Source organism: Choristoneura fumiferana, chromosome 22 (genome assembly GCF_025370935.1).
Source record: "Choristoneura fumiferana chromosome 22, NRCan_CFum_1, whole genome shotgun sequence".
Classification (NCBI taxonomy): Eukaryota; Metazoa; Arthropoda; class Insecta; order Lepidoptera; family Tortricidae; genus Choristoneura; species Choristoneura fumiferana.
Window position 1 is genome coordinate 4,633,305 of NC_133493.1, and position 16,269 is coordinate 4,649,573.

At 40.3% G+C, this 16,269-nt stretch overlaps 1 protein-coding gene across 1 annotated transcript in view; it reads left to right on the forward strand.

Annotated features, from left to right (window-relative positions):
• The window catches only part of LOC141440183 (neurotrimin-like), a 178,014-nt gene that overhangs the window by 146,232 nt on the left and 15,513 nt on the right, over positions 1-16,269 (forward strand). The window contains exons 4-6 of the mRNA XM_074104644.1: positions 5,434-5,556; positions 7,559-7,767; positions 9,181-9,394. Of these exons, the coding sequence (XP_073960745.1) occupies positions 5,451-5,556; positions 7,559-7,767; positions 9,181-9,394 (529 nt within the window). The 5' untranslated portion in view covers positions 5,434-5,450. The remainder of the gene's footprint in view (positions 1-5,433; positions 5,557-7,558; positions 7,768-9,180; positions 9,395-16,269) is intronic.

Here is a 16,269-nt window from a genome sequence, read left to right on the forward strand (position 1 = left end):
GTCAAAATATCTTTATTCAATTTAGGCTATAACAAGCACTTATGAATGTCATAAAAATCTACCACCGGTTCGGAAAAACCTCTGTTGAGAAGATTCCGGCAAGAAACTCAACGAGGTATATTTAGATAGATAGATAGATAGATAAAAAACTTTATTTCCACAACACATACACGGTTTAGTAAATAACAAACAATTGTAAAGCAACATACAAATTAACATGATGATTAATGACTTAATAACTAACATGCAACAGTTCCGAAAGTTAAATAAACATTGATTAATTTATCAAATTAAGAGAGCCATGTGATGATGTGGAGAATAGGCGCTGACTCAGCATGTACTGCGGCTATGGGTGGCCACAGAGCTGATATTCTGTCAGAAACCTGAGATAGTGCCAACGTGCTTGAAGTTTAATTTTGCCACATGCCAAACATTCAAATTTAAAAGAAAATTTTTCGAAAAAGAACACTAGATATTGGGAGAAGAATGAATAGAGAAGAATTAATAGAAAAGAATCTATGCGGAATGTCAAACCAAAAATTAAAATAGTGATAAACTCACACACATTACTTTATTTATGAGCGAGGAAGGTTCAGGACGTTTGTATTTGACGCGTTAGCAGATGATTTTTATATTTGATACGAAAAGTTGGTCTTGATTTAATATTCTTATGGTGGAGGTATATTGTTCCAGCATTTTGTTGCTTGGTACCTGAAACTTCCCCGGAACGCACATGTTTTATGCGGATAGACGCTCAACACCAAGGCTCGCGAAGCTCTAGCTCTATGATTGGAGGGCGACCATTTTAGCTTTGAATATAAGTAACTGGGAGTTTTAAATTTTAAACAGTCAAACAACAAACACGACAGCAACAGATTATAACGATTAGTCATTTTCAAAATTTTAGCATTATTGAAGTACGGAGTAACATGAGTACGATGCGGTATCTTGAAACAAAACCTAGCGCAGGCGTTTTGTACTGTTTGAATTAGTCGTCGCGAACGCTCCAGAAGACAAGGCCAATACACGGTGAGACAGTAATCTAATTTAGATAGAATGAGAGCCTCACACAATCGGATTCTCAGTTCTACGCTTAGAAAATCACGGACATTATATAGCACTTTTAATCGGTAAAAACTGGTACGAGCAATTTCATTCACGTGATTTTCGAAGCGCAGATTTTTGTCAATAATTAGACCCAGACTACGTGCCTCGTCCACGTGCCCGATATGTACGTCTCCGATTGCTATTTTGGGATCTAAAAGCTGTACTTTGGATACCTGTTTCTTAGAACCGAGCAATATATATTTGGACTTGTTCGGATTTAGCACCAGGCAATTGGCATCCGACCAGTCAATTATCCTTTTAAGGTCCTCATTTATTCTGACAACCGCACTATTCGTGTCATCCGGTCTAAAAGAAAGATAAATTTGAAGGTCATCGGCGTAAAGATGAAATTTGCAGTGCTTTATACATCGGACAATATCAGTGCTGTACAATATAAACAAAAGTGGGCCTAAAATTGAGCCTTGAGGCACTCCTCTTGTAACAGCACAGGATTCAGATGACAAGCAATTACCATCGATGTGATGAATTTTAACCAGTTGACGTCGATTTTCAAAATAACTAAGAAACCACTTAATTGTTGGGTTATCAAAGCCATAATAATGCAACTTAGAAAGAAGTAAATCAACGTTAATACAGTCAAAGGCACGCGAGAAGTCTAGGAGAACCAAAATAGTGCCAAAACCGGTGTCTTGAGCAGCAAGGACTTCATCAACAACGTCATGTAAGGCGGTAGTTGTACTTCTTTTTTTCCTGAACCCCGACTGCAATTCGGGTAAAATATTGTTCAACTCTAGATATGCAGATACCTGGTTATAGACCACCTTTTCCAAAACCTTGGACATGTACGGTAAAATACTTATAGGTCGTAAATCTCTGATATCGACGGGTTCAGAAACTTTAGGTATCGGACGAACAACAGCTGTCTTCCATACCTCCGGGACATAGGAACAGAGAATTGAAAATTTATTAAATGAGTAATAATGCTTAAAGTGCGGGGAAGAGTCATTAAAATCATGTCAAAATTTATGTCGTCATGACCTAAAGCGTTCGATCGTAGACTAAGTAAAACTTTGGCTATAGCATTTACTTAGGTATAGTTTCATTAACATCTATCGACATGTCTTATGTTTATAAAACATTTTTTTAACGTTACCCCCTCCCTGTGTTTCCTAAAAAGCTGACGACTTCAAACGATTTTATCCACGAAAAGCCACATGTAACATTTCCTTGCTCCGGAAACTTTTAAGATTAGTTTATCTAACAAGTTACAGATGCCTGATGTTGTACAAACTTTCCGATTAAATTTTCTTGTTTGCGAGCTCACTCAGCTAGCAGTAGGTAACTCTAAAAATAAACACAAGAAATGTACTTAATGTGTGAGGCGCGCCACAGAATATATTTGCAATATTTTATTTCTTGGCTGTTTGAGTTTTTTTTTAAGTTTTACAAGCAATTCCTCTCTTGGAATTAGTGCACATATTTTAGGATACTTTAAAGAAAGTATTGTGTTGACTTGATAGAGTGCACAAACTTGTAACGCCGGTATAGTTTATTTATATAAAAGAGTTTATGTGCGGTATTCTACTATAAATAACGAACTAACTCATTAAGTAAGCAACAATCAGCTCATCAATTAAACAAAATATAGCAACACCGATTTTTTGTTTACTAAGAAGGAAATACAAAAAGGTTACAAAAAAGTGCTACTTTCAGCCCAACATTTTAAATTCTCTCAATGATGAAACACGTCCCACCAACGCACTTCTGCAACCATAGAGCTTTAAGGCGATTTAAGGCTTTTGATGTCGTTTTCGATTATTTCTTTTAGTTCCTGTATTTCTACCGGATAATAAAAAACTGTATCAGGCTATTCGGCCATTTTTACAGAAGTGTCTATAAAAATGGGACGTTTGAAACGCTCGAGTAATTGCCCTGAAATGCTACACTAGAAGTTGAACTAGTTGGCAAATGGACACGTGAGAGATGAAGCAAGATGAGCAATTATCGGAAAACCAGCGGTAAAGCCGACGGAGGTAATTTTGAGCTCGTGCGGGTTTTAAACACATTTCTGCAATACGATGTGACAAGAAGCGGTTTCTTCTCAGCTGCGTTTCATAATAAGTTTTTGTTAGTTATTTTTAATTCAAGGTTTTTGCTAATTGTACTTTTTAAACGACTTCAAAAAAGGAGGAGGTTCTCAATTCGAGTGTATGTTTTTTTTTTGTATGTTTGTTACGCGATAACTCCGCCAATTGTGGGCCGAATTTCAAAATTATTTTTTAGTTCGAAAGGAAATACTTCCTAGGTGGTCCCATTGACATCAAGTCAGAATCTGATGATGGAATCTTAGAGAAATCGAGGGCAACCCTCGAATTTTTAAAGCACACCTATAGCGATTTTGGCATTTTTAACATCAAGTCAAGTATTTACATTCAGAAAGTTAAAGTTAGTAGCGACATCTCTTGTCTGGGTGAGCGGTTAGTTCCGAAAGAATGTGACGTCTGTCGACGCAACATAGATGTCGCTAGTGCTGCTGCTTAAGTAGCATAGTAGAAATAAGCAACCTGAGATATGTATGCATAGGAAAAATTCGTGTCTAGATTCCTGTCCAGCAGTGGTGTAGGGGTTATAGCACGCAGCACGGAATGCTGAGGACCTGGGTTTGATTCCCAGTGCTGGTCTCTTTTTCTGGTTTTTCTGTGCATCCATGTCTCAGTTTGTATTTTCGATATGGTTTCACGGGATACCCGTAAAAGTAACAAATTTGGAGTTGAAATAAAAAATACAAAAAGACTCCAAAAAACCAATCATAATTTGATTGCTTAGTAGCGACATCTCTTGTCTGGGTGAGCGGTTGGTTCCGAAAGAGTGTGACGTCTCTCGATGAGAGCGGAACATAGATATCGCTAGTGCTGCTGCATAAGTAGCATAGTAGAAATAAGCAACCTGAGATATGTATGCATAGGAAAAATTCGTGTCTAGATTCCTGTCCAGCGGTGGTGTAGGGGTTATAGCACGCAGCACGGATTGCTGAGGACCTGGGTTCGATTCCCAGCACTGGTCTCTTTTTCTGGTTTTTCTGTGCATCCATGTCTCAGTTTGTATTTTCGATATGGTTTCACGGGATACCCGTAAAAGTAACAAATTTGGAGTTGAAATAAAAAATACAAAAAGACTCCAAAAAACCAATCATGCTTGGTTACTGTTTGCAAAATTACAGCTTCCTAGCACTAACAAACAGTTAAGCAAAACCGCGGGCAGATGAAAGAACAGAGAGACGGATGGACATGGCGTAAATTATAAGGGTTGCTTGTAGGAATAGTCCTACTGATGGAATCATAAAAGTGAATGTTTCACGTAAAACGAAAAAATGTCATCGACATTTCGTGTGCCTTTACTGAGTTGTGTACACATTCCGATGAAGCCTACAGAATCATTTGTGTTCTTGTTTCTATCCCGTCAAACGAATCTTAACTGCTAGTTGCCAATATAGTTTCAAAATCGAAACAAACGTTTACGGTAAGTAATAAGCCAACGGTTAATAACTCAACCAAATGAAATTACCGGATACTACCAGTAACTGGGAAAAGTTTCACAGCAAACATTCTAACACAAATATAGGGTACCGTCCGTTTTGATATAACTTGATTGGACTAGTTTCAATCTGAATTTAGATTAGATTAAAATATGAAAATTTATGCGGACTACGGGTTGGAAATACAGAAACTTGCCTTTTGGATGAAGCGAATTTGTGAAATGAAGTAAAATTTAAAGTAACTAGCAGCACGTTTATTAATTAACGGCTTTTGTTTTTTATGCCAGCCGACTCTCTGAATATCTTACATTGAACGCCAGATGTAAGATGCAATGCAGATGCAAGCATTATTGCATAGCGACAGGATTAGCAAATGAAAAGTACTTGTGCTAGTAACTAAGATAAACCTTGCTCTAGGTTCTGTCACCAAAAAGTTTACCCTATTTAAGTCTATTCTATATCTTAGATTATTTATTACTTACCTAATACCACTCTTAGTGCTGATTTACACGGTGCCAGTAAAATTGTGCCGTTACCATGAATTTGGGCTCTCTATCAATAACTTGTACCTTGGCACAAGTTTAAGTATGTGTAGCGATTCCTAGCTCCATCTTGTGGGCAAATATAGAAGCTCTGACCAAGTTCTACATGGCGATATCGAAGTTTCTCAACTCGGATGCATATATACAACTTTCGACGCTCTTCTTTCGGACTTCGGTCCCCAGGCATAACACCTGCCTGGAGAGAGATCTCTCTATTGGCGCCTCCCCCACATATGCATTGTGACCAGCAGTGTTAAAACCAGCTAAGTTTCTTCTGGTTTGTTTCAGGACCGAGGGCTGAACAGATGAGTCTATGGAGTCGCGAGGCTGACACCATGACGCCGGCCGGGCTGCTGGTCTTTAGCTCGCTGCTCACGAGGACCCTGTGCGTCATCGCGCCGCAGATACCAGGTGACGCTTACTTACACCTGCCTTCTATTATGTAAAAGGCTTTTGAGTCACTAGGGAGACACCATGACGCCGGCTGGACTGCTGGTCGCGGCCGGAGGGGTTTTATGAACAAAATAAGTTAAATGAGTTCTCGTTGACGTTGACGTTGACTCTCAATGGAAAGTGCAGCGTCGCGTTTCGGGGGAATTGACCCTGATACTTGAATTTTGTAATATTTCAAGGAAAATTATATAGCTTCCTTGCACCTACGGCACTCTAAAACTCATTCTTTTGTCGTCCGTTTTTAAAAACCCGACCATAAGACCGTAAGGCGCGCACTGTTTCGCTCGCTGTATAAATCCCTGATGCTCACATATCGGAAATTCCAGTGCTCTAACGGTAATCCGCTGGAGAACATAAATCCGTCTTTGATTTCTCCAGATTTAAGACTGAACTTTGCTAAAGGCTGTTTTATTACCAAGGAGATTTTATATATTAGGTATGACAGATTGTGTTTTAACTTTCGGGTGTTCGTAGAGATAAAGTAGTAGACAAAATTTAAGATAGATTAAAAAAAAACATGTTAAATTGTTATTAAGTTTGAAATTACGTCTTCCTGAAAGTAGCGCCCTCGTTTAATTTCTCTAGTTGTTTTAAGGTGCTAAAGTGAATTCTATTATAAATTTTTCACTGCCTGTATGTCCGTTTGTCTACTTATCGCAGGAGTATATCTTTTAAATAACTTGCGACAACATTTTAGGCATCCTTGTGGCGTTGTACGAACCCATGTGTAATCTATTAATAATTAAGGCACATTTTGATCAAAGAACAATTAAGCACAGAATCTTCGACTAAACCCAAAATAAACCTTTCTGGGATCTTGGATAAGGCTTTAATAATCTCGATGACATTTTCGGGGACAAATAATCTATTTAGCTTGGTCTCATCTCAGGGTTCTAAGTTTGATTTAATTTACCTTGAACCAATTTTATTGAATTTAAAGTGGACTATTTAGTCCGACGAATGTGATATTTCTAGTCACTGTAAATTTTGCTAGTCAAGAAATATGATAATATTCGCATCGTTTCCGATATATTTCAGTGCAGGCAATAATGTCGTATTATGTACATAATCATACAATTTAAACGGTTAACTGCAAAGTAATTGCAATCCAATGATGCAGATAGTCTTTTTGAAATGAATGTGGGATCTACAATTGATTTACAGAGTAGCAGCAGAAGTGGATGAGTGGTTGCGGTGCTCACAATAATATAAACAATGAAATCTCTTATTTATTACTTTGGAAGTAGAGTCGTCTGTAGATTCCGCTGCTGACTGTGCGACATAATAATTATTAATATAATTAAAGGATTATTATTTGGACGTAGTAACATTACTGCTGTAACAGAAATTATGCAAAAATCATTTGAACCCTAATTACTTAAGTGCAACCAACCCATTAATTAGACTTTGAAATAGCAAATATCAATTCCTCATTTTGTTGTGTAATTAATGGGAGTTTGTGTGTTTTAATATAATTGCAGAAATTAATTAAAACCTACATCAAATGACTGTACTGTCGATGTAACAGTAAAGGTTTTGGTTATTCATGATTTCACGAATCAAACGTTGATCTATAGTCGAATGTTTGTACACACAAAACACCCCTTCCAATCCACCAAAAACATAATTAATGTGAAACGAATGAATAAACGCAGAAATGGGAATCAGCCTTCAGCGCCAGTACCTACGAGTATTTCCGGGCCGGTACAACTTAGAAATCTTCAAAAAACAAGCTTACTTCTTTCTCAAAGGGCCAGCAACGCATCAGTAGCCTAGCTTATGTTATAGTTGTCCATGGGTCTCGGTGTCGTTTACTCCCTGTCATGTAAAAAAAACCAGAGACTCAGGCTAATTGTCAAGAAATAATCAGCCTGAAATTTATTCATAAGATTACGTATTCTTATGAATAAATTCTAAAATGAAAAAGAAAACTATTTAACTTTTTTTTTGTTTTTAACAGATTTCAACCCAGATAAAAAAGTCATCAACGCCCCGTTCTGGCATGAAGCGTTCACGGTGGAATATGAGGAGCCTGATGAAGATGTCTCCACCACCACGACGGATCCTCTGCCGATCTTCGAGGACGAAGCTTCTACCAACAACGTGACGGCACAACTTGGCAGTCGCGTGCACCTACACTGCAGGGTGCACGATTTGGGGGAGAAAACTGTTCGTGGCAGTGACATTATTCTTCGTTCTCATCAGGATCAATCAATATCATCATTATGTTCTAAGCTACGCATACGTTCAGATACGCACCCACTTCAGGGCGCAGGCCTCCTCTCAGAGTGAGAACGCTTGGGCCGTAGTTCCCACGCGGGCCCAGTGTGGATTAGGAACGTCACACACACCATTGAATTACTTCACAGGTTTGTTTAGGTTTCCTAAGGATGTTTTCTTTCATAGTAAATCTCGTGGTAAATTTCACACGTAATTTCGCACATGAATTTTGAAAACTTAGAAGTGCGAGCCTGCATTTGAACCCACGATCCTCTACGAGCCCATAGGTCAAACCACTAGGCCACCACGGCAATTCATAAAGCATAAGTTAGCTAATATTTATGTGGACGACATGATTGTCAGTGGCCATCAGCGCCTGTAATCGAAACAGTATTGCAGGCATAATTACTTTGGAATTCGATCGCGTCATTTTGGTGAAACGTACCTGCTAAGGCCATGAGGACGCGATCAGGCGCCAGCGGTGAACGGGGCGGGAAACGGCACGGTGAGCGGGGCGGTAAGCGGTGCGGTGAGCATGTTGTCTGTTCTTTTCGGCAAAGATGGTTGTCGCCCATTAGTTTATCTGGCAGCACACGCAGGTATTGTTAACGTGTCAAAATAAATAAAATTTAAAAGAATAATGAACGAAGTACGTAATGGTCATTTGATATAAATCATCATCAATATATACGTATAATCAGAACTAGAGCTTGGACCGTAGTTAGCCCAGTGCGGATTGGGAACTTCACACGCACCATTGAATTGCTTCGCAGGTTTGTGCATTTCCTCACGATCACCGCAAAGCTCGTGGTAAATTTCAAATGTAATTCCGCACATGAATATGTGTTGATATAATAAAAATAATAAAAGTTTATTGCACATTAGGGTCCAGAGATTTTTAGTAATACATTAATCTTATTTAACAGGGGTTAGTAACACAAATCAATAAAATAAATTCTCGGTGAAACTATTAATTATACAAAAATTTATGACCGCGTAATCTACGGTTTGGTTATGTTTTATTTTATAACAATTCTGTTAAATTCATAATTTCTGAGAAAATTGCATTAATCAAATGACCATTATGTATTTTGTCCATTACTCTTTTTAAAGTTTATCTATTTTAATATGTACTCGCAATTTTAACAGATAATACGCTCGCCGCGCCGCTACTCGGCTCGCTGTCTGCTAGCGTGCAGTCCACGACTTATTTATTTATTTGGAGAACAAACAGAAATAAGTGTACAGAAGATGATACAAGTATTCTTAGTACTATGACTAAAACTAACATGCACTTACTCCCTAAACAGATCTCACTAAGGCACATGTGTGCACTTGAGACTTATCTCTATCTCTTTCTAGATATCATGGGTCAAACGTCGCGACGATGAGCTCCACCTCCTCTCCTTTGGTCGTCACACGTACTCCGCTGATTCGCGGTACTCACTCGCCTTTGAACATCCGAATGACTGGCGCTTGCTCATTCAGTACGTGAGCGAAAGGGACGAGGGATTCTACGAGTGTCAAATATCAACGCATCCACCACTCGTAAGAAGAGTGCATCTTAGTGTTGTTGGTAAGTTTTTCTGCTCACTATTTACATGTTTGACTAACATCGAACAACGTGAAGGGCGCGGTTATACGCTAATCTCGTAAAACATTATATTTGCATTAGAGTTTACATACATGCTCAGTGACCTCAGTATCGTCCCCCAACTGAACAGGTGGGTCTTAAAATGAACATGGACAAGACTAAAAATCATGTCAAATGTGCCGGTTATCGTTAGGAACGATACACTCGAAGTTGTTGACCACTATGTTTACCTTGGACAAGTTGCCCAATTGGGTAGGTCCAACTTCGACAAAGAGGTCGCCCGAAGAATCCAACTCGGATGGGCAGCGTTCGGGAAACTTCGTAATATCTTTTCGTCCAATATTCCGCAGTACCTGAAGACTAGAGTCTTCGACCAGTGTGTGTTGCCAGTGATGATTTATGGCGCTGAGACGTGGTCCTTGACTGTTGGCCTTTTAGAGAGGCTCAGAGTCACGCAATGAGCTATGAAGAGAGCTTGGACTTTCTTTGCGCGATAGAATCCGGAATACGGAAATTCGACGAAGAACTAAAGTCACTGACATAGCTGGAAAAATAATCAAGTTGAAGTGGTAATGGGCGGGCCACATCGCTCGAAGCACAGATAACCGTTGGGGGAGAAAAGTCCTCGAGTGGCGACCACGAACCGGAAGACGAAACGTTGGCAGGCCTCCCACCAGATGGACTGACGACATCGTGAGAGTTGCGGGAAACCGGTGAATGCAAGTGGCAAGTTGTCGTTCATATGGCATTCTAAGGGGAAAGCCTTTGTTCAGCAGTGGACGTCTTCCGGCTGATGATGATGATGATGATAATTAAATAACAGTAAATTTTGCAAATTTTAGGATTGAGTCATTTCTAATAAAAACTCTCACTCTAATAAAAAAAATAACGTTTACATTAGACACACAGCATAGGACGCACTGCATAAAAATATTTTGAAATTCCGAGAGCTATGATAATGACTTATCTCACCAGTATTGAACACAACCTGATGCCGTATTGCCTAACGTTTCTCACGCTCGTGATCGCAATCAAATGACAGATTTCGCATACAAAAAACGTCATTTGATTGCGATCGCGGGCATCAGAAACGTTAGAGAATTCGGCCTCTGTTCTACATATCGTCGCTTCGGAGGCAAAGATACTAAAGCGACACTTTGGGACAAAATGAGTTATATATACCACCGGAATCAGCGAATTTTTCTGCATCGATCTATCTCGGTTTCGGGACGATCAGAGGACTTTTTGGCGCTTTAGTCCCTGAAAAATCAGTGAAATTTGGAACACTTATTACTAATCCGACGCTTAAATTGAGTATTTTCTCTTTAGTGCTTTTACCGGTTTTAGTTTCTACACGTTTATATTGTTAAGTCATTTGTAATTTTTCAACTTTAAATACATTTGGCGTTTTAGTACTCTGTGCATATCAAGAAATATGATTCTTCGTCGCTTTAGTAAATTATTCCAGTCTATTCTGAAGTTTTGGATGCGTTTAGTATTTTGGTTTAACTGATAAGAATATATTTAAGTCGTTTGAATATTTAGTACAAAACAGTTAACAGAGTTTGTGGTATATTAGCGTCATTACAACATAGCAAAAGAAAGAAACTATTTAAATTAGTAAAAAAACATAATATTAAAGGATTAAGGAGGAAGGATCTGTCATTTAATTGACAAAAAGAAGTGTTTAGGTATTTTTCTTTTACGAAAAATCAATTATATTGGCCAGTTAGTAAAAGTAGCCACGATATTTTCATACGAATTGTAGATATCATGCCAAAGTAATCTGGACTTTAATCTTAGGAATTTTAATCAAAAAATAATGGAATAAACAAATTACAAAAATCACTTTACCAAGGATAGGTAAGGTACTATGCGCGTATTTTATATCATCGCAATAATAGAGCGTGTTGGCAACAAAACCTGTAATAATTGATTGTGATTACGAAAGGTATGTTTGTAAACGAATAATTATTATGATTATGTGCACTAACTCTATTGACTGTTATTAGAGTTAGGTACGAAGGAACATGATAAAAAGGTAACCTTATTGTGAGACTTCTATGTATCGGAAATAGGGTATGATATAGAAATATGATGAATTGACATCTAGCTATTCTAAACGTCCAGGCTTTACTATATAAAAACAAATCTGCTGTGATCTCATTTGAAATAAACATGAGATAACATGCAACTTAAGTACTATATAAAAAAAAAAAACAGACAGACAAGCAACTGTACGACGGTTCTTGAGGCTATGTAGCCTGTTCCTGATCAGCGCACTGTCACCGAAGAGTCTTCGGGCCCGGCGCTCCACCGAATCCAATGTGGCTAACTGATACTTGGCGGAACATCCAAAGGCGACATCAGTATTCCAGGACCTTACCTGCGTTTTGTAAAGAGTAAAAAGCTGCTCTGGTGTGAAATACCGTTTCACCTTATATAGGACACTAAGTTTTTTAGCAGCCGTTTTCGCTCTGGACTCAATAGCCGCACCGAAGTTGAGATTAGATTGAAGGTCTAACCCAAGAACCTCAAGGTGGTCTTTAGTTGGTAAGGATACCCTCCTATGGACAGTAGCAGCCAAAGTGAACGGTCTCCGCTTAGCGGTAAACAGACACGCCTGTCTCTTGGCAGCACTGAACTGGACCGAGTTGGCCGAGCCCAAATCGGACATGGCCTCCGAGGTCGAATTCGTCCGCTGTACCATAACCTCCCTGAGTGCCCGACCTTATCATCGCAGGCCCGGGCCGTTAGAAAGGTACCTCTCTGCAATTGTGCGTCATCTGCGTACCCAAAGACATCGGGTATGAGCAAATCGTGAATGTGCAGCAATAATAGAGTTGCAGATAGGACCGATCTCTGAGGCACCCCGGCATTGATTGCCATGAGATCAGATGAGCATCCGTCAATGACGGCTCGAATAGATCGGTTCCGCAGGAAATCTGAGATCCATGAGCATAGGACAGGAGGAATCCTGCTAAGAAGGCCTGTGTGCCAGACCGTATCGAATGCCTTGGAAGAGAGACACAGCAAGAGCTTCGCCATGCTTCTCAACAGGTTCACCCCAAATGTGAGTAGCATATACCAGAAGGTCCCCAGTGGACCGATTTTGGCGGAACCCGTATTGGCGGTCATTGAGGAGATCTTACCTTCTAGATATACCAACCAGGAACTTAGCATTCAATACACGCTCCATTACCTTACATAGTATGGAGGTGATTGCGATAGGCCGATAGTTCGACGGGTCGGCACGACTGCCCTTTTTTGGGTAGGTACTGGCTGCTTCCACGATACCGGGACCTGCCTCATCTTGAGGGAGAGTCTAAACAGACGTGTCAAAACCGGAAACAGTTCCGCGGCACAGGTCTTTAAAACAATTCCGGGTATAGTTTATTACTAGTTTTATTCACGTCCAGAGAACGCAGCGTTCTTAAAACCTCGATTTGGTGTATTTTGACCTCCTGCTTAAACGTATCACAGTGAGGAATGGAGGGAGGCGCTGCACTACCATCATCAAGACGCGAATTTTCCGCAAACAGAGAGACAAACAGGTTTGCCCTCTCCGCTGCAGTGTGAGCTAGCGACTTATCCGACTTCAGCAGTGGTGGCAGTCACGGACGACAGAAATTGGACTCCACCGATTTGGCTAAGAACGAAAACGCTTAGGAATGTATCAGTCTTTATTTCTTTTCTTTTTCTTTACTCTCAGAGGGGTAGAAAGCAAATTTGGCACCGATACAACCAACATGGAGGAATCGCGCTTTCCGTATGAGCTTTTTGCAGGACATGGCTGTTTGTTGAAGAGCTGTTTCTTAACATGTACATCTTGTCCGGAGCTTTGCGACATCGAGCATCAGCCCACAGTAAGTAAGCAAGTAGAGTGCTTAATAGCTTCAGCTTGAGCGCACTCAGCGTTAACCATGGGCGAGATTTGCCACCAGTGGATACGTCAGACAAAGGAATGAAATATTCCATACTCTGACGCAACACATCGGTAACTGCTTCTGCACAGCTCGACGAATCGTCACTGGTAAAGCAAGTTTTCTGCCATGGATAGGAAGCAAAGAAATGACTGCTGCTTAAGTACTTGTATCGCCATACTCGCCGAGTACCGATTGAGCAATCGGGAAGAGAGTACTGCGACACAAATTTCACCAGACAATGGTCAGAAGTACCCAGAGGGGAAGACACCGACACATTGTACCTGTCTGGATCAGTCGTCAGCAGAAGGTCCAAGCAATTAGGCGTGTGCAAGGCAACATCCGGTATGAGAGTCGGCTGCTTAACCAGCTGGGTGAGATCTAGCGAAAGCGCAAACTTTCGCGCTTCTCTTCCTGCATCGTCCGTGACTCTGACTTGATACGGGAACAACCAGTCATCGCGGTGAGCATTAAAGTCCCCAAGAAAACCAACTACGCACGCGGATACCGTTGTTGAACCACACGCCGTGCTGTGACTGAGATGATCAAAGACCCTGGTCGTTTCCAAGTCACCGCTGTGCGACCGATAGATCAGAGCGTAAAACGTTTGTTCAACACCAGTGTCCATCAGTAGCCAAAGAATGGCAAAGCTAGGATCCTCAAGGTTGCGGAGACGCTGAGTACAGATGTCATCACGAACGTGCAAGCAGAACCCAGCACGTGGCTTCAAAGTATGCTTCAGGCTGTACTCTGGGTAGTGTGGGTAGTGCGAGTACGCCGTGTCTAAGGGACATTTTATCTGCGTCTGGGTATCCTGGTCTCCTGATGGCAAGAGATCACCACCGCCTATAAACATCTGCAACACCAAGGGTATTGCAGACGCGTCGCCAACCTAGAGGCCTAAGATGGGATACCTCACGTGCCAGTAATTTCACCGGACGAAAAGAAGAAGGAGACGAGAAAGACAAAAGTGAATAGGTTAGAAAAGACGGAAGTTGAACAGACACAGTGCTGCTCACCCAGCAGCACACGAAAGTGAGCCACAACACAAGGTGCCTGGTCTGGTGACTGCGGGGACGCCTGAACCCCCCCAAAGACGGCTTTCGGGTCCTCTCTCCGGTCGCCAACCGGCACTACAGCACATCTTCGGGATTTTTTGCAAGTTACCGGGGCAGCCTTTCAAAGTTGGCGAAACCTCTACTTGGGCCCCTACTAACTGCGGTCGGCCAGCGGAGCACCGTGCTTCGGATTCCGCTACCCTCCACGAACAGGCACCCGGTGCAGCAAACTGACGGTACCGAAACGGTTTGCACGCAAGTCCCTGCCCAGACCCGTCCCTCCATATAGCTACTCCAAACTTTATGCTGGAACACGGCCAAGACCGTTTTGCAGCATAACTTAGTTAGGTGGGTGGTGACAAACCGCTGCCGAAGCCTACCACCAGGAATGAGGTTGTTCATTTGGCGCTACCTAGGGGACACGTGTGGGTAACTAGAGCTAAAGCCCACGGACGCGAACAACTCTATCCCCCAATAGTTGACGATAGGCAGATAACACGATAACAAGAACCAATGTCAAATAAAACTTAAAAGTTTCTACGATTTCCTGTGTTTCCTTTGAATTTAGTAATATTGATTAAAGTTGAAGTTCGTGTCGTGCGGTCCCTCTGACAATTATACTATTTAATACGAGAGCGAGAGGGACGGTACGATACGAACTTCGAGTTTCGAGTTTCGTATTAGCCCTGCAGACGGTCCATTAGTGATCATTCGTTAAAGCAATCTGAAAATTAGTATGTTGTATTTCAAATCATTTAACTTGCAAGTCTATTAAGTATTTGTAATGTTTTATGATTATCATTAAGGTGCTTAAGCATTATGCAGTTGTAAAATAGCTTGATTATTGGTGAATAAGCATTAAACACAGTTTGATAAGAAATTGATCAACGCCATTAAGTAAATTGAAGATAAAAAACTAGAATAAATATCCCGTTAGTCTTCTGAAATTATGATATATTAAACCAATTCTTACGTTTAGTCCTTTTACCTTATTGCGGCTCAAAAAGTTGAAGACGAATGACTAAAGCGCCACCTATCTCCTGAACTATTGTACTTAGGTCAAAATTATATATTTCAGTTTATAGTATGCTGAATTGACTTTCATACAGTCTTAGAAATTCTAGAATGTGTTCACAAAGAAACGAGTATGAATTTTTTTCGTCAAAAAAAACTTTAAATCGCTCTCCTGTAAAGTTGGCCAAATGTCGCTTTAGTATCTTTACCTCCGAAGCGACGATATACACATTTAACACAATAGATTTGCTATATTAATAAGTAAGGGCTAGTGCGGCTCGGAATTAATTCCAAACATCTCTCTTGTCTATGATATACTATAATCATTAATGTTATAATACGCCTTAGATACTATCGTCCTTTTAATAATAGATTTGAATTATGAATCTGTTTGATCGGTAATATTTTTTTATTCTAAAAAAGAGATATGGCCAGTACGAATAATATACGTCACCAACAACGTTCACCAGCGCACTTTTTAACACTAAACAATTCATAAAACACACTCCCCGGCCGGCAATTTCACTCACTGTTTCGCAAATAATTTCCTTATCACGACAAAATGGGCTTATATCGTTTACTTTTACGTTTATCGAAACCTTTTTCCTTCGTATTTGGTACAAACACCATAACAGTATTAGTGTTGCAACAATTGGACTATCGATATCAAAACACTGTCGATAATATTGTGACCTTAAAAATATCTCTCTTCTACACTCTTGACAGATCAATGAATCTGATGAATCAAGTGAATCTTTATGACGACTTTCTTGGGAAAAGAGTGTGGTAGTTTCTCTTTGCCTTTCACAGCGCAGAATTTGAGTCTGAAGTTCGTAGTTGGCAATAAACAGCGCTGCTACTC